Genomic DNA, 19,509 nt, shown 5'->3' with positions numbered 1-19,509 from the left:
AGGATTGCCTGCTTCTGCAATATCTACTGCTGCTACATCTCTACAGAGAATGGTAGACCTTTCCATGAGGCTTAGATCCTCAGCGTTTTAAGTGTGGAACTTAAGCTTACTCCTTAATTATGCAATTATATGAGTGATATGACTATGAGCCTTGATTAGCTCTTATTCCTCAGCCATCTGTAATTTGCTTCAGATGATGCATTCAGTGCATCAAAATAGACTACATATGTCTTCGCACCAAAGCACACAAACTCAGTCAGATACTGGTGAAGAAGATAAATCCACTCTTAAACTTGTCATTTTTAACATGTGTGTCTTCTTTGGGACAACACACATTTGTGTTACTTTTCAACACAACATACAGTATGTTCAAAACAAAAAAAATGTATTCTCATTAACTATGTTGTGTTGAAAAGTAACACATAGGCTATGTGTTGTCCCAAAGAAGACACACAGATGTGTTAAAAATAAATCTTTTTTATATACAGTGTATAGAGTATGCAGTGTAATGATCTTCAAATTATAGCTAAATCCGACAAAACACCGTAGTGCATCTGTTGCCCTAAGTCAACCCAATATTCTGAAGCAGGTGACTGAAGGGTTGTCAGTGTTGGGATGGGTATGAGTAGCATTGCAGCTGACTGTTACTGAACCTCAAAATCAAAGAAAAACCTTGTACAGCTACATCCTATTATATGGCAGAGAACAGCTGTATATAAGCCAAGCTCTATATTAGGTTTTATGAAGCTAGTAATCACAAATCGCTGCACTAGATGGCAGTACCTGGCCAACTCAGGCAGTTAGTCTTGTCAATTAGCTGAGGTAATTTAAGGAGGCCTATCTGCCTTCTTGTATACTGTTTTATCTCAGTGCCATTATTACCGATGAATCATGTGCTTGGGACCACCAACAGTTGTGAGCTGAACCTGAACACATGATGTTGGAAGTTACAAGCTATTGCTCACCAAGCCAGCCTTTGATGAATCCCTGTTTATTTTTGTTTAGGCCAACTTGATCTGAAAGGAAAATCCCCTCCTTCAGATTCTCTGTCATGTATCATCAATCTTGATGTTAAGTGCATTCCAAGAGTTATTTTGTGATGAAGTGTTGTAATTTACCTTTTTGTTGTTCCCACTTTCCCTAAATCTGCCTCGTCCACTTCTACTGTAAATCAGTTTGTGATTTCCTACATTTTCCAAACAATAAAATGCCAGAGAATGTGCCTGACCTTCGGCTGTGGGTTTTATGTGTAAGTAAAAAATAGTGATAACGATAGCGAAAGCGGATTGAGAGGTTTTCCAGTTGAGAATAAGTATTGTGCCCCTTACTCAAAACGCAGCATGTCTTGTGGCTGCATTGCATTCTGGTCTATTGATGCTGTAGAGAAATTGGTCTCTCTGACTGATGTGCGATGGATTTCTCCCTGTATGGTTGTTGGACGTTGGTGCAAAATGGTGAGTCAGGAAAGAAGCCTTCGCTCTTTGATTCTGAGGGACTGACACCAAAACCTGACGTTTACTGTTGATGTTTTAGATCGCTGAAATATTTTCTCCATTGAAGCTGCACTGAAAATATGCCCATATGACATCACATCGTCTGTGTGAAAAATACACCACCAAACAAACTAAAAGGACTCAGGAATGCAAGGTACATCACCAATAGCTGTTTTATGATGGATTTTTCCCATAATCAAGCTGCTGTGATTCAAAGGCCAGTGGTCATCGAGAGAGAAGCCTCATATCCTGAAGGCATTATTAATGTTGGATCCATATATTTTTTTCTTAAAATTCATTTTTTTGGGCATTTCTGTCTTAGAGAGGAAGAGAGAGAGAGAGAGCCACCAGGTTACCAGGTTAAATTCATGATCCTTTATCTAATTAGGTAACTGTTGATTCTACTTGATTTAAGGGATCCGAGACTGCCCAGCTGCAAAGTCTGAGTTTTGTGCCAAAGGACATATTTTCTTTTGTTTTCTTAAATGCCCCGTGTTTGTTCTGAGAATATCAAAACTGTTATACTGACGAGAAATGTGCTGCGACACTGGCTCCCGACCAGCTGTTTGCACATGACTCGACTGCAAACTCAACTTTAATAGAATACTGCAAATTTCCAATCTAGTGTTTTGCACATGCAATCAGCCAATATGACCAGCCAAGTTCTTTGATTAATTAAAACATTTTCTCATTTGGGAGCATTTTTCTGTTTCCTGCATTTATACATTATCAAACTGTCCCCATCGTGCTACCTTGGGTGACTTTTCTTCCCTCTTTATTTTTTAAGTTGATCAAGATTGACAAGGTTTTACCCCCCCCCCCCCACTCTACTCTTCTACTGCTTGTAGAAAATAGTAACAAGAATCACCTGATAATAATCTATCTGAACTTCAGGCAGGATAATTGTTTCCATGCCAAGTTGTTGTGGCTTTCTGCAGCATGATATTTCAAAAGCCACACAGCGCGCCTGGCAGAGGTCACACACTGGTCACAGCTTATTTTCAAAGAGATCACATTCTCCGTGTAGTTTATTTTTCAAGGATTTTTTTCCAGATTTACTTTGAATACATGTTAATCTTGTAAATCCCTCTTATAACATCACATAACTTCTCAAACAGTAGCAAAGCTAGCAGCGAGGGTGGGGTGTGGGAGTGGGAGTACGGTGTGTGTGTGTGTGTGTGTGTGTGTGTGTGTTAAAATAACATTAGAAAAATTTACTTTTTTAGAAATCTCCCTTGACCTATTAAGGTACAATTAGTGTCATAACAGCAGTAATAGCTGTACATCGCTTAGTGTTATGAGAAATTATGCATCAACGAATGGGAATGACGACTTTGCACGCAGAACACGCATGGATTGTTTTTACACAGTTTTAGATTATTTTATTTGTCAGTGCAACAGATGGTGTTATCTTTACATAATCTAGGGGGTTGAAGTGAGACAGCTAATGTACAGATACAGATTCCAGGCTCCAAACAGAGAGATTAAGGCTGAAAACAGACGCCGAACCTGAACATTTCAATGCAGAGCCCTTTGATTGAATTGACATCACACTGAAAGTGTTTGTGCCATGAAAGTGAATGAAAAATCTGCAGTTCCTCGACCAGACAGTGTAGACAGCCTTGGTAGAATTATGTATTAAATTAACAACTTTTGTATCTTATTACAGATTCAGTGTATCATAAATAGATAATTTACTAGATACATGATTAGTTCTGGTTCTCGTTTTTAAACCAAAGGTCACACACATCGTGCCCATAGGTTTTGCTGGAATGCATTCAACATTTGCTGAAGTATTTTTTCTTGTTCGGGAACAGAGAGTGTATTTCTGTCCTGAAGTTCAGCATTCGTGTCGACATGATGTCAGTCAAGCGCTGAGTTGCAATCTCCCATGCCACCATTTTATGGCTGTATGGGATGTCGACGCAATCACAGCGTTCCCCCCCCAAACTAGCTGCCTCCCTACAGTCAGTCCAGTTATGCCGCTCATTGCAGTCGGCCTCGCTCAGCCTCCTTCATCAGGGCCGCGGTTTCTGTCGTTCCTGCCGGTTGTCCTCCCCGCTGTTCGGTCGCAGCCTTTGCAGGAATGTCAGCGACTGTTGGAGTGCGTTGTTCGCTTCGGTAGCGTTGACATTTTACTTTCCTCGTCATCCGTCCTTTTCCTGCAATGTGAAACTGAGCACAAAAGGACACGTTAGCATTTCGGGTTCCTGCTGAAATAAAAGCTCTTCGTAATAATAGAAAATAGAGTAGGTGAGGTGGCATCTAGAGAGGGAATGTTGAATATAATAGTTCATTTTGTCTCTATTTTAAAGGTTAGAAGGGATAAAAAAAATAGCCGTGAAATGATTCCGCAATCATATGCGATCATGTCACTGGCATTTGCTTTTGTCTATCCTATTTCTCCATGAAATTCTGAACATATGGTGTTTTTCCAGCCTTATTGCTTTATAAGTGAAGCATCCCACACTGAGGCCAACTAGCTGTCTGATCAGGAAGCTCGTGGTGCATTAGACTTGGCATGCGACCCTGTGAGACGTGACCCTGGCAAACTGTTGTCGGACGAGAATGTGTTTTTTATGTTGCTGCGTGAGTTGTTGGTCTGTCCTGGTCACACCCTGTGAGGCATTTCAGTTTCTATCAGATAAGCGTGTTTCATGACAAGCGTAGTCAGTTGATTTACAGGTTAGTTGTACGTATGTTTCCAGCTGGAATACACTGATATCTTCGCTGACTCACTTCACCTCTTGTTCCTTACCAAACACAGAAAGTCATGCTGTCCTGCAAAGTTTCTCTCATCCGTTCTCCTTTTTTTTTTTTTTTCAAAAAGGCAGGAATTCTGATGCTATCACCTCAACTGTACGTGTCGCCACAGGAAGACATAAACTATCCACAGCCATTGTTAAGCTTTACAGAAATATGGATGCGTATGGAAGAAATATGCAGGGAACAAATTGCAACGTGCCTTCACCACAACTCCCACTATTTGGACGAATTAGCCGAATCTAACCCTTTTAACGAAGAATGATGGAACCAGCGGAGCCCTTGATTTATTTCAGTCATGCAAATTTAAAGGGAAAATGATCCCCGGAATAGTATTCTGTTATACGTTTTGTTGCCTCTTGAATCTCACACGCGCACTTGAGTATAGTTGGATTACATCAAATCATAAACCTCGGACATAGCTTAAACATTTTTTGAAGTCTCCATCCAAGTGAATGGAGTTAAGCTCTGCAAAGGCAGGAAAATCCATCCATCATCTGAGCCATGTGTGTTTTCTGTCTCCATACCTGTCAGAGGGTGATGGTACTACGCACTGAGGTCCGTGATTGCAAAGACAAAATGTTATAGTCAGTATAATTTCAATGATTTGTCTCTTTTGGTTTTTCTTCAAGTTTTTGAGGTAAACATAAATAAAATGTACACAGAGTTCACTGAATGTCTGGTCAGAGCAAAGGATTAAGTCAAAAGAGTGTAGGCTGTATAACATAGTCTGTTTTGACAAAGTAGAACTGTAACTATAACTTTAAATTAAATGAGGACTTTTTATAGAATCAGTGACAAAATTTAGTTCTAGAAGACTTTGCTTATGAGAATGGATTTCAAAGTATAAGGCCATTTGAACATTTAACTATAGCTTTAACTTTACTCAGGGCTGTTGTCGTGCCACACCATCATAGACATCAAAAGGCCCTAATCAAACTGTATCTACCGCCCCACAACTTTGTTGCAGAACATCTACAGAAAACCTACAGAAACTTCATACCATGGAGATTAATAGAATGGATAGCTATATTTGGAGCTGAAAATTTGAGATATTTCTTCATTATATAAACAACTTCTATACAATAGCTAAATGTTACCAATACCTCTGAGATGCAAAAATGAAAATACTTTTTCATTAAAATGATTATAATGAATCAAAGGATGCTATTAGCATGATGATATTATTTCAGATTTTCCATTTGCTGTTGTTGTACAGTGTTGTACAGTGACTGAAAACTTCAGTCCTCTTTCTTTCACAAACTGTATTGATTTTGGCTGCTGTTTTAATGAGGCGGAAAAAAGAAAAGAAAGTTATGGTTTAGTGCTTTTTTATCTGTGGAAATCTTAACGATTTGGATTTGTCCCACACTGAAGTGTTTGCTCAACTCCCGGAGCCCTCCATTTAAAGACCTCGGTGCTGTACGGTTGGATCTGATATCAGCCAGCCTTTGAAAGGGAGTGTTGGAGATTTCCCACATGTCATTACCATCCTGCTTTTTATCCTGGTTCTCATTTCATGCCCTCTCAGGTCTGATCTCCTTATAAGCTAGGTAAAGGCACTGGAAGTTGCTGTGCGGAGCTCAGTCATTGGCACCGTTCTACCGCAGAGAAAAGCTGAGGATGTCATGGTTCACAGCACAGGAAGAGAGAACTAGTACAAAGGCCCCTTCTAAAATAGCATCAAAACATCAGGATGCCTAATGTGTGCCTAATGATATGCTCACTGCAGTGCTTTAACTTATTAGACCGGCATTTTGGCAGCTTCAGAATCACATGGAGGTATAAACTGCCACACATTTCAGTATGTGTGGTTTCCTCTTGGTGATTTACCCTAGCTGACCACTGAAAGAAAGAGCTTGTCAATCACAGGCCGCTGAATTGTGCAGCAATCATCTGTCACCAATTCAGATTCCTGTTTCACACATGGCCTTACATGGCCGCTAGATTCAGACATTACAAGCAAAATGCGTGTGGAAACCTTCTGTTCACATTTCTTACATTGTATTTCGTACTATATGCTGTCCACTCTGACACCTAATAACAAAGTGTGCCATGACTAATAAAAGGGAGAATGCAGCATGTGTGGGAAATGGGATTATATTTTTTGCAATGGCATAATGATGCAATTTGACTGACTGTTCCTGTAAAACAGAATTGCTTGGATTATAAACAGACTGGCTTGCATTATAAACACAATGTCCTTTTCGATTCATTTAACAATGAATAAGGACTAATCATATGCCCAGGTTAGACTTTCTAGAGCCATGGATTATGTTTTTTCACGTCTTTCACCTTGGTGGTCTACACAGTATTTGGTTTTGAAGCATTACTCAGTTGTCATGTATCACTAGTTGAGCACAGTGGTGTTGTCAACTAATGTGTCTAAAATATTTACACAATCATTTGGAGTAATGATCCGGCTATGGTGACTTTAGTGAGTCAGTAAGTATTAGGATTGGTTTCAAGTAGACATTTTCCACCATTTCTCTCTCTCTCTGCTGAATGGAATCTCTATTCTTTCTCATATAACACACCACACTGCAAGAGAATATAACAAAATGTCATGTTTCTCCATGAGCAGATTTTCTTGTGAAATATCGGTGCGATATTATCCGAGTTCAGAGGGATTAACCTCTTAATCCATCCTCAACACTAGAGCACAGCGAGCGCCTGTGTTGCTTGTTGTGACACATCAGAAGTGTTTTTCCTCGAGAGCTAAATCTGGACTGAATATTCACTGTGATTTCTTAACCTTGTGTCACAAGTGACTGCGTTTCAGGTGCTAACCCTTGTTGAATGTTTGTGCTTCTTTAGTTTCTCTAAGATGAAAACAAAGAAATAGGAAAATTATTGTTATTATTATATCCTGTATATTAGAATGCTTTTGATGGCTAGGGCAAGATACTCTTTCTTTGTTTTGGTTTTGTTGTTTTTTCCACTTTTCAAGAGACATTTTTTCCAACACAGCAAACTTTTTCGGGGTGTGTGTCTCCTAATGCACATCATATCTATGCTGTCATTGTAATGCATAGGGGTGTAACGATCCATCGATCTAGATCGATGGATCGATTCAATGATCAACGATCCAATATCGCCGATGCAAAGTGAAAACATCGATACATATCATCATCGCCTTTATTTTGAGATTCCCATGGCACATCTGTGTCACCATTTCCGTCCAAGCGCACCTTCTTCCTAAACATTCAAACAATGCTAGCGGCCTAGCGCCAGGTAGATAATGGCAAGCAGCCAAGAAAAAAATGACAATGAGGATATTTTTTTTATTACGACGGTTTTCGTGAGCTACTGCATACTCTGGAGCCGAAATATGCAATCCCATCGAGACAGTACTTCAGTGAAACTTGCATACCGAGTCTGTACAATCAAGTTAAAGATGAGGTTAAACGTGAGTTAATGAACGCAGAACGAGTCGCTATCACTACAGATGGATGGACGTCATGTACAACAGAAGCCTATGTAACTGTGACCTGTCATCATATTGACAGGTTAAGTAAGGTTAAGTAAGTGGTGACCTTGGTTATTACTAAGTTCTAACTGTTAAAAATATATTGTTTATGAGACACTACTTGCACAATATGCACTAAGAACGTGGAATTGTTTACATTTGCTTTGTTCTAACAACTGAAATTTCTTATTTTGATTTGGTTAAGAAAAATGTATATCCCAAGGTGTAGTGGATAGCTATGATGCAGGAAGACTGTACTGCATTTGCACTTAAAAGTATAGGTTAAGTGGTGACCTTGGTTATTACTAAGTTCTAACTGTTAAAAATATATTGTTTGAGACTCTAAATATGAGTGAAGGTTTACACAAAAATCCTGCTTTAATGTATAAAAATGGGAACTTAAAGTTCTTTCAGTTTTCTTTTATAGGATGTGAACATTTTAAAGCTCAATATCTCTAAACCACTGAGCACACAGATAGAACCTTGTAAATCCAAGGTGATGAAGCATAGATGTGCATGGTTTATGTTCATAATTGAAAGGTCATCAAGGGCTCTTTAAGTTAACTGATAAAAAACATTTGCGCTTAAACATGAGAAATGTGGCACTTTATAGTGAACAACAGGAGGTCTATTTTTATTCTTTTTATTAAAAAGAGCTCAGAAATAAAATTGTCAAATCATATTTTAGTTGCTTTTTGTGAGTTGATATAAATGTAACTGATTGTGTTAAATGGGCATATGATATCGTCTCATATCGATCGGAGGCCTCTGAATTGAATCGAATCGAAATCGTATCGTGGCAGACTTTGTGATATCAGCAAATATTGTGTCGTCCAAAGAATCGATATAATATCGTATCGTGATGAAACTTGTGATTTACACCCCTAGTAATGCATAAACCCAGCTATAGTAGACAGCAGCACAATGCCTATATAGTACTGGCTATAGAAATATCTGCTCCTCTGTTTCCTGCTGTCAAGTGTATTGAGAGAGACTCTTCACATGAAACACACCTCTATTCTACATTCTAGTAGGATTCAGGTTGCAGTTTGGTCCACAACTTGTTAGCACCAGGAACAAAGGCAAAGCCAAAACCTTCCCGTATTAATGCAGTATAATATTCTTTTTCTTGTACAGCTCAACCATCTATTTCTAAGTAATATCCTAAACTTCCTTCCCTTTGATTGTGCAACGCACAGGAACATAAAGCACTCAGCTCTCTGTGGAGATAAGATTAGCTTGGTGTTAGTGTTCTCAATCACATATAAAGTTCCTTAACAAACTCCCTCCGCACCTAACGCGCAACACACCATATGCTTATGAAACATGCACATGAAAATCTTATCTTTGATACTTCCATTACGCTGATTACAACTAATGCGGTAGCAGCCTGTCTCAGTTTACAGCAACATACGTGACAAAACTGACGAACACAGCTGAGGTTTTATAAATTCTGTGAAAAAAATCATATTGGGGACTGCAGAACTAATTTGTCTCTACTCCCAGTTTGTTCATTATGAACGTCATAATTTGTGATCAAGAGAATCCATCTATGATCATGAGGAAAACTGGGCGAATCCACAAAAAATCATACTCATATAACATGGTGCATACGTGACAGAAACCGAGCACGGCTGTGGATGTTGATGTGGGCAGCAGCGATATGCCTCCATGTATTTCCATGAAAACAAAGCATGTGTTGATAATGGCCAATCTGTGCAGCGCCTCCGATTTAGCCGCTCTCCCCCAGTAATCATTCATCTCAATGGTCTTACCTCACTTTCTAATCGATCCTGACCACCAACCTGGGACAGGGAGGCGTCACCCCCTGACTTACCCAACTCTGTTACCTCTACTGCATGTTCCCCCTGGGGGAGGAGAGACACGGATCTGAATTGCTTTTTAGATAATAGAATAGATATAGAAAGGTGACAGGGATGACTGAGGAGTGCGTGGTCTCTGGCAGACACCTAGAAAGGCATAATGGTGTTTTCATGTGATGATCACCAGCCAGTCACATCCAGCACGGCCAAGTCGCACTCCATCTGGAAGCTAATGGGCAGCGCTTTGTCGTGCATCTTCAGTGACCCTCTCTTCGAGCCGCAGCCCCGTCGGAGTCCTGCTTGAACCGCTGATCTCCCTCGCATTTTTGTAATCCTGCTCAAAGCGCAGTGAGTCGGCTGAGCCTGCCCCTCGGGGGTGATCGACTACAGAACACACCGGCCTCCTTTTAAGGAAGACTTTTATATGCTCCTAAACGTCTCCCACATTACTGCCCCATTGATTACATCTGTAAAATTCCACAGAGAGGACAGCATGCAAAGGGGGAAAAAATCATATAAAAGATGCAGAGTAAATATTTAAATGACGCATCCCTACTATAAAACTGGGTTACCTGGGGATGATTCACATGACAAGGCCAAGGTCAGCCAATTTTACTGTATAGGTTTCCTAAGGACTTCCTAAAATCCACCTGTTAGTAGATGTTACACCCTCTTTTATTCAACCTTTTGTTCCTGTGCTGTAACTCATAATCATAACTACATCTTCTTGTGTTTCTGTGGCAAGACTGCTGTCAATTTGTTGTGGTTCAGCTCTATTAGAAGAATAACGAATCAAGTGTTCAGCAGTCCGACCGCAGCTGAACTGTGTTAACACGGGTGTTCGTATTGGCTGTTAGTCTTGTAAACAGCCTCTCCAGTTCAGGGGGAAGTCTTGTGCCTAAGTGATAAAGATTTATCAGCTGCAGGGGGTGTTGGATATGGCGTAGTGAGGCCCTGTGACAGGCAGAAACCTCTCAAACCACACTAATACTTGGAAAGGTCTGTTGAAAGTGCCATGCAGTTCTCTGAGTCAGCCTGTTAAGGGCTAACGGTCTGACAATGCCATGTTTACAGTCGGCATTATCATTGTGGGATGCTGCTTTTTCAGATTCCCAATAATCACACTGAGAAAAAAGGCTACATTTATGGAGTTTACCACAAGATCTGAAATAAAATGATGAATGTTGTTATTATTGTTCGTTTTAGTGTGCTAAAAACATATTGCCCACTCCACACACAGTATCAGTGACTGTGCCTCATTTCTTGAGGTTATGAGAAATCTACACACATCTGTTAGTAATTTGTAACAGATACATACAGTCTTCAAATGAATTACCTTATGTTTATTGAATCATTTCATGGAAATCCAAAGATTAAGTTCCAAATTTAAGCTTTGTAATTTTCTAATATTCCAACAGCAGCCAATGTTTCAGAAATTATTTGTTTTTCTACTTTGTTCTGCTCAATCTATTTTAATCATGGACAGCAGCACACTGATGTATTCAGAACATATCCAAATATGGATCCCTTTCGTTTATTCAGTGTACATGAGAGTAAGCTGCAGCTTTCTATCAAACCCAAGGAATTTAGAAAATTTTATCTGTGATCCAGTATCTCCAAAAACTATCACTGACATCTCTAAAGGTGCCTATTAGCATACAATGTAGTCTCTATATATTTTACAAATAACATGCAAAGTTATTTTATTTTTATTGATCTATATATTTCATTCATTCATTCATTTATCTGTACTTTTTAGTTTTGGAAGTTTTGTCTGTCAGAGTCTATGGGTCCCAAAAATCTTGAGCTAGTAATTTCATTCTAACTTTAAAACACTCATGCTGGTATAACTATTACAAATATTTTATATTGACATGATTTATACATTTTTTTCATTGCACCTGCTCCAAATATTCTGTTTGAACTAGACCTTTCACTGTTCAACCAAGCCATGCAGAAATCCCTCTGTTGTTGGTTTTATTTTCAATGTAATTTCCAATTAATCTTGCACACTTATATAAAATCTTTATAATGATTGATGATTGATGATGCTTTGTACAATAGACTTGGGCGTTGAGGGTAAAACCTGACTTTTTGGAAACTGATATCAATTGAATGGACAATTGATACGATCTTTAACCCACAGATTTGCTATGTTTGTGTTTAGTTTATGGAGCTCATAATTAAAGACAACTTGATAGCATTTTAAGCATGTTTGAAACTTTCTATGGCCCAGACAATGAGTGGCTCCCTATGAGATATTGACATTGTTGCACAATTTCAATATCTCTCTCTATCAAGTCGTACATGTGTAACAGCTCTTTCGTTATTCTTTCTCATCATTTTGTTTTAACCATTATTTTTCAACCAGATGCAAGCATACAAATTTCCCTCCTTCAGATCTTTCTAGTTCGATGTATACTTTGTAACACACAAACGCGCACGCACCCATGCACACACACACACACACACACACACACACACACACACCCACACACACACACACACACAGTAGCGATACAAGTACACACATGCATGAACTCTTGTTCTCCTGTGTCATTGCACACTAGTTTGATAATCAGTCACAGGAAATCATCCCCATAATTGATTTGACAGTATTCCTGTCAAATGATTAAAATTTGTCATGTCAAATTAATTCTCTATTGTAGTGTAATGCTATATGCACTAATATGTAGTAGTGCAAATTGTTTGATTCTCCATGCCTCTGACTCTGCAGGTCTTCACACTCCTCTAAAAACCACATAAATATCCTGCTCACATATCACATGATAGGCCACTGATGTAAGATTTAGCCCCAGTGAACTTATCAAAGAAATGCACATAAAACTAATAATAATATATATATATATATATATATATATATATATATATATATATATATATATACGGTATATATGTATAAAATCAAATCAGAGGCCTTGGTCACAGACTCCCAGACATACTCACTGCCTGTTCACTTTCATAGTGATTTGGTGAAAAGGCTACGAGTTTCTTTAAACTAAGATGCGCAGAGATTTCATGAAGTAATTACATTACATAATGTCATTTAGCAGACGCTTTTGTCCAAAGCAACTTACAATAAGTGCATTTTGTCAACAGTAGTGAAACCAACTGTGTATCACAGTCTTCATCAGCTAAGCCTTTTCAATAGGTATAAGTAGCATTTGTAGAATCAGATTTTTTTTTTCTTTAAGGGTTAGGGTTAGGGTTAATATTTGATTTGTAATATTTCATAATAAAGAACGAATAATAAAATAAATAATGTGATATGGCTGCAATGCATATCAATACTGTACTATGGATTATGATGTTGCCATATAGCAGGTAGATAGCCATCACCTATTTTTGTTCGCTACATCCACTAGTTGTATAATTACCAGTTAAATGTCTTTGACACTGTGATTTTACCAATGTTTCTTTCTAATAGCTGAATGTTTAATATTGAATATAGAAGTAATGAATATTTCAATCACATTTTATAGAGTTAGAGGTGTTTAGGTGTTTATAGAGAACGAATGCTACTTATTCCTATTGAAGGCTTAGCTGATGAAGACTGTGATATACTACTACAGATATAAATATATATGACATAATGTAATGCCATACTGGAAATTCATCAAAACAGTTATAATAAGTGAGTCGGTTGAGGAATAATTAAAGAAACTGCATGGAAAAATGAGGTAAGGCAAAGGAACTTACAATTCGCTTTCTGGTTCTGAGAAGTCACTGAACTGTGTGCTGCCGTTGGACTGGGGAGGGCCTGGGGAACGCTCCTCACTTTTGTTGCTGCCCTGACTGCTGGCCAGGCTCTCGTTGCCCTCCGTCCTGCTGGTGGGAGACTTCTGGAAAGAGCCCGCTGTGCCAGACTCAGCCTGCCACAGGAAGCAGGAGCAGCGAGTCCGTAGCTCTTTATAGAAAATGTTGAGTCGCGTGGTGGACAGCCAGGGGCAGCCCAGCAGGTTCTTGAAAGCGGTGCGAAACTCGGGACTCCTGCAGTAGATGATGGGATTGAGGCCAGAGTTGATGTAGCCCAGCCAGTTTAACAGACGGAAGATCTCCACCGGGGGAACGTCTCTGTTAAACACGTTGATGATGTTGGCGACGAAGAACGGCAGCCAGCACAGCGTGAAGGTGCCCATGATGATGCCTAACGTCTTCAGGGCCTTGTGCTCTTTGACGACCATCAGCCGCGACGGCCTTCGCTTGGCACTCTTTGTCCGTGCGGCGCTGCTGCAGCTGCTGGAGCTGCTGGAGCCCACGCATGCCGACGGCAGGATGTTGTTGATGTGGTGGCCGAGCTGCACCTGCGTCGTCAGACACTCGCCCTGGAAGCGCATGCGATTCTTATCTATGAGCTGTACCTGCCGCGTCGCTATTAGAAAGACTTTGGCGTAAACGAATATCATTATGAGCAAAGGGATGTAAAAAGACACTACGGAAGATATAATGGCAAAGGTCCTGTTGGTCACAAAGTCGCAGCACGCAGGGTCCTGGTAGCACTCCATCGCCCCCGGGTCGTCCTCTGCGCGCCAGTACTGGTTCATAATTGGTACAAAAGAAATCAGGGCAGATACAATCCACACCAAACAGACTATTAGCCTGGCACGCCACTTGTTGAGCAGGACCTTGTGTCGGAACGGCCTTGTGATGGCTATGTAACGGTCCACTGCTATCACGCAGAGCGTCTCGATGCTTGCCGTCACGCAGAGGACGTCCACGGAAGTCCAGAGCTCGCAGAACGTGTCGCTGAGCTGCCAGTTGCCCGTCACCACTATGGTGGCACCCAGAGGCACCACCAGCGTCCCCATGATCAGGTCTGCACAGGCCAGAGACATGATGAAGATGTTGGTCATCGTCTGTAGCTGAGAGGTGCGCGCTATGGCTATGATGACAAGCAGGTTTCCCACTACGATGGTCAGAATGATGATGACCAGTATGATGAGACTCCAGGGTCCCGCGGCAGGGTGGTAGGGTCCCGTTCTGTTCGGGGTCATGGTGGTGGTGTTGACCACATAGGACGCTGCGGCGCTCAAGTTGTAGTCCATGTTCACCAGAGGACACAGCTATGTTCAACTCAAGTCAAAGATGTGTTTTTACATGGCAAAGTTGACAGAACAAAAGAATCTACGTTTCTTACAGGCATCTTAAATTCGCTCAAACTCAAAAGCTCAAAAAGTTTCTGTAGAATACTTTCTCATTCACTGTGTGTTACAGGTACTGCTTACATTTTACACCTTGCTTGGCAGCGTTCAAATACCATCAGTGGTTGATTGGGTGCCCTTTCCTTGATCCCAAAGACCAAGAAAGGCATGTGAGAGGTTCTTCTGATGTATACAACAGCAACATGGTTTCCAAAGACGTGTATCCAAAGTGTCCAAAATGCTTGGAAATACAATATTAGCTCATGGAGTTGCAGTCAGTTTCATAAATCCAAGAAAAACGTCCAAATGATTGCGTGAAAAAAGTTTTTGGAAAGAAAACCCAGCCTGGTCCATTAGAATATGTCCACTGGGATTAGAGTAGTTAGCAGTTTCTTTGCTGAATCTTGTGTGGTAGCGATGCCACTGTTGGGCTGTTGGAGATCAAGCAACAGTGACGCTGTTGCAAGAACCACCAGAGTGCACCAGAGTGGCTGCCCACTCCTTCTTTTGCTCTCTCTCCCTCCCTCTCCCTCTCCCTCTCTCTCTCTCTCTCTCTCTCTCTCTCTCTCTCTCTCTCTCCTTCTCTCTCTCTCTCTAGCCTGAGTGCAGGTCGCCCCAGCTTGTATTGGCTCTAATCACACCCTGGCTGAAGGCAGAGGGGAGGAGCTGTGAAGTGTGCCTGTGTGCCGAAGCCATACAGGGATCAGTACCCTAATACCGCCATAAACATGTGAACACACACACACACACACACACACACACACACACACACACACACACACACACATACATACACATAATTGAGCTATTCCGCTTATTCTCAGGCCACCCAGGCATGTGTGCAAAATCTCTCAATATCAAAACTTCTAAATGATCTTTGCAACACACACACTAACACTGAACTATTGAACATTGTTTACTAATAAGTTTACAGTAAGGTAATGACCGTCAGCCCTTCACTCTTTAGTCTCGCTGATGTCTTATTGCACAATGAACTATGCAGCTTGTTAACCCATGACTTGTCTCTGTGAGACTATGACCCATGACTTTTTCCCTACTGGCTCCTACTCTGGTCATAAAATGATGCAACCACATCCCAGAATGTCTCAGACAGACGCTTCCAAGGGTTTGACATAATTTTTTCATTGATTTGAATGCATTGTGCCTTTGCAATAAAAGCAAAAATAAGCTCTTTCATTATATTACATTTCAAAATGAAAATAAAACTTAATTTAGGTTTAAAAATGGTTCATATTGCCATGTTGCTATTCCAGTTGTCAAGTTTGGTTACAGCTCATTATCTCTAATTTAATACTGTAATCCAGGAAAGCACATAGTTGTCACATTTAGCAAGAGGTCTCCTGTCCTGGAAGTGTTTCTAAAGGTTTATTTGTAACACAATTTGCAGACCACAAGGGACGAGACACCCCCAACTGCAGAGAACAGGAAATCAGTGCCCTCCCTGTGACTTAGTACTCAAAGCACTAAAAGAAAATAATAGATTGCTATCTCGCGGCGAGCCAGTGCATTGAGGAAGAACAATCAAGCAAATGCCTTCCATGCTATTCACTTCAGACATCTGAAGGCGTGCTGCGTGTAAGACTGTCATCGAGGAGTTCCTTCTTTGGTCAGCTCTACAACAGCAGCTCTGAGCGCTCTTACCAAGTGTTTTGGTTTCTTTCACTTGTCATTACTCTTTCATTAAGTTAATTACAGGATATCCAAATGAATACATAGAGAGATAAGAATTAATTTGTTGGTAATGAGGCGGTTTTTACAGATGATTCATCCTGAATGGTGATTTTTGATTGATTGATAGCTACAAAGTGAGGCGGTTTCTTCATTTCACTACTTGTCATTTGACACGTTCACATACCGTACACTTATGTGTCCCCGCATTTTGCCAGCACATCATTATTTTATCACACAAAAAACTTTTAGGGAAACTTTACCAAAGGATATCAAACATGAGATCAGCTGAGTGGCATCGTTGCTCAGAAAGCTGACTAGGTATGCGGTATCTGTAATATGAAGTTCTTTATGGATTTTCCAATGGGGATTGTATTCAGAGCGTAGCATGATACCTGGGTTATTAAATGCATCATGACAGATGATCTACTTTGGAGACTCTGAGCATTACAGCAAGACACTGTCTCTATTTTTCTTTCTTTCTTCTTTTCATTGAACAGCACACAGTGTTCTTGTGTGTAGGTGGAAAGCTGGCTGTCTGCATCTGTACTTATTTGTTACCAATAAATGTCACCTCTGAAACAAATGATCGTGAGAGAGAACCTAAGAGACGTTTAATCAAATTGTATTTAGAACATGTACTTTTCTTTGTCATCATGATATATATATTTGTACGCACTGGACCTTTTGATGTCCCTCTTCCCCTTTTCCCCCCTTTTAGGTTTTAATGGATCTCAGGTCTTTTTGTCGCTCATGTGAGAGGAAGTGGTGAAGTTGGGAGAGCATTCAGAGACGGAAAAGTGGACAAAAGCAAAACACTGAACCCTTTTTAGACTTGATGACCAAGAGGCCCCATCTGACGGCGTTAGACGAGGGTCGCCACTGTGGAGCTGACAAGCTTGACAGCTGCTCATTTGTCTTTGCGTGAGAAGATGCCATTGGTGGATCTGGAGCCGGTCCTAGTCTAGTCAAGCATGGCGACTGGCACAAGCTGAGCTGTTGATAGTGGAATCAGCCTCGGCAGCTTTCTCACCGTTACAGCGTAAGGACTGTTGGGAACATTAGTGCGCTGTGCAAGGCAAACCCCTATCGAGATATGATTTATATTACATATTTACACAACTTTTTACATGCACTATACTGGACTGACAAGACTATTGCACTTAGTTGATGAACAATAGTCCATGGTTTTATATTATATATTATGTAATTTAGCCAAAAGGGCCGAATGTGTTATGTCTGTCCTCCAAACCATCAGCAGCATCATGAGCAAATCCTTCAGACTAACATGGTCTTTCAATACACTTTCATTACGCTCCCACCAACAATACGCAATGCGTCACTGAAATGTTTGTGTCACTGTTACCTGTTCCCAGCCTTTTGTGGAGCGAGCCGTATCTCTGGAGAGAGATTTGAGCGCACATCCATTCTTCATAGAAAGAAAACCCGATTTACAGACTGCGGAGCGCTGCAGGACCTGCTCAGTTCAGGATGGCAGGCTGTAAGTCATCGGAGCGGTCGCAAAGCTTTAGAAAGCCTGTTTATTACACGCTCCCTCCCCGCATGTACCCTGGGAATGTTTCCTTTCCTCGCCATGGAAACCTCAACGATGATGTGATCCAATCAGCTTGTATTCGAAAAACTACTGGTATTCCTCTGTCTGAGTGCAGCATATAGCAATGGCCTGAACTCTGTTAGCCATCTGGAGTTTACAAGCTTACATTTCAATTCACAGCGCAATCCATCTGGCCAGAGCCAACACTCCCATGCTTGGAAAAGTCCACACAATAACTCTCCCACTCATTGCCAATGGAGAAAGCCTTAGGGTGGAAATCTTGGCGACATCAGATGTTCACCAATACTGATCTTAGGCCATTTGTTTAACACATTATGTGGATTTTTTGAATTGAGTGACCTCTCAAGGTGTTGTTTGGATCTGCTGAAGTGCCTACCATTGCTTTTCAAGGAGCAGACTAGAGGGAAGTTTAATGTCTTCATCCTGTCAAACAAAAGTGGAACAGGAGCCAGAGGTATGAATATGAATAAGCAATACAAAAGGGGTCAAGCTATTCCATTTATTAAGGGCTCCAGCTTCAGTCCAACAGCGCCTGCACAGTCAGTTTTATATTCATGTTCCCACACACACTGGAGCTCTACTACATTAAGGATTTTTGATCAAAATACAGCTGACATGAGCTAATCATTTTATAGAAGATATAAGCCATTCTTTTCACACACACACCACAGCTTTACTTTTTTTTTTTTTTTTTTTTCGATTGTTGTGACTTTTCTGTACATCCGAGGTTTACAAATGCCTTCTGTGAGTTTGTCTGATGGCATTTTTTCTTTTACACAGGAAACTCTCCATTAGCTGGAGAAGCTAATCAAGAGCGGAGGGAGGGGGAGGGAGTGGCTGCAAGTGCAAAACACAACTTCAGACCCTGCAGCGCTCAGGACAGCTCTACTGTATGTCATATCACAGTCATAAAAACACATAATTACACATGAGCTTGCAATTTGTGCTGTATATCTACAACACAATTTCTGCATCAGTTGGTTAAATTATACAGTTTTTGAGATTATTTCTGAATGGAATATGCATAGTAATATATATGAAGAATTTGAAGAAAATGAATCCTGGGAATGATTCCACCTGACCTAAAAACAGATGAGCAGAGAAAGTATTTTCCTTCTGTGTGCATCCTGTGGGGGGTTGAAGCCCACAAGCAGCTCCTCTGCCAGCAGATGTGGTATGAGATCATGTGTGGAGGTGAGAGGCGGCCGCTTCGGAGACCGAGCTGTTCGCCGTTCCACAACTATCATGTCGTGGGGAAATCGCACTCATTACGCTCTGAGTGGAACCACATGCTGGGGTTTCTGGAGGCTGCAACACTGCAGGGACACACCAATGTCCTCGGTCCCCCTTTGCACAGGGGAGAAGCAACATCATCAGGGTTTTTTTGGGGCTATCTTAAGTATTTCATTCTGAAAAACACCCTAAAGATGTTTTCACTCATGTTCTTATATCCTATTGTTCATTTTTTTTTTATTTGGCACATTTTCAAGATCCCAGACAAGTGATCATGCTTATGTGTGGTTCCTTTTTCTAA

General features: G+C 40.7%; 1 protein-coding gene across 1 annotated transcript; it reads right to left on the bottom strand.

The window, feature by feature from the left end:
• Positions 1 to 2,849: 2,849 nt before the first annotated feature.
• On the bottom strand, positions 2,850 to 15,271 carry adrb3a (adrenoceptor beta 3a). The gene is made up of 2 exons (XM_071924116.2): positions 13,269 to 15,271; positions 2,850 to 3,668 (listed from the first exon to the last, which is right to left on the bottom strand). The coding sequence occupies exons 1-2, from the start codon at positions 14,612 to 14,614 to the stop codon at positions 3,641 to 3,643; spliced, it is 1,374 nt and encodes a 457-aa protein (XP_071780217.1). The 5' UTR covers positions 14,615 to 15,271; the 3' UTR covers positions 2,850 to 3,640.
• Positions 15,272 to 19,509: the final 4,238 nt, after the last annotated feature.

The sequence above is a fragment of the Centroberyx gerrardi genome, chromosome 8, assembly GCF_048128805.1.
Source record: "Centroberyx gerrardi isolate f3 chromosome 8, fCenGer3.hap1.cur.20231027, whole genome shotgun sequence".
Lineage (NCBI taxonomy): Eukaryota > Metazoa > Chordata > Actinopteri > Beryciformes > Berycidae > Centroberyx > Centroberyx gerrardi.
This window is presented reverse-complemented; position numbering and strand designations above follow the sequence as displayed.

Bases quoted from the DNA above. Each gene is read 5' to 3' on its own strand.
- adrb3a (XM_071924116.2), bottom strand. From the start codon at position 14,614: ATGGACTACAACTTGAGCGCCGCAGCGTCCTATGTGGTCAACACCACC. The intron at 3,669-13,268 runs GTAAGTTCCTTT...TTTTGTGCTCAG, and splicing joins TCAGAACCAGAAAGCGAATT to TTTCACATTGCAGGAAAAGG.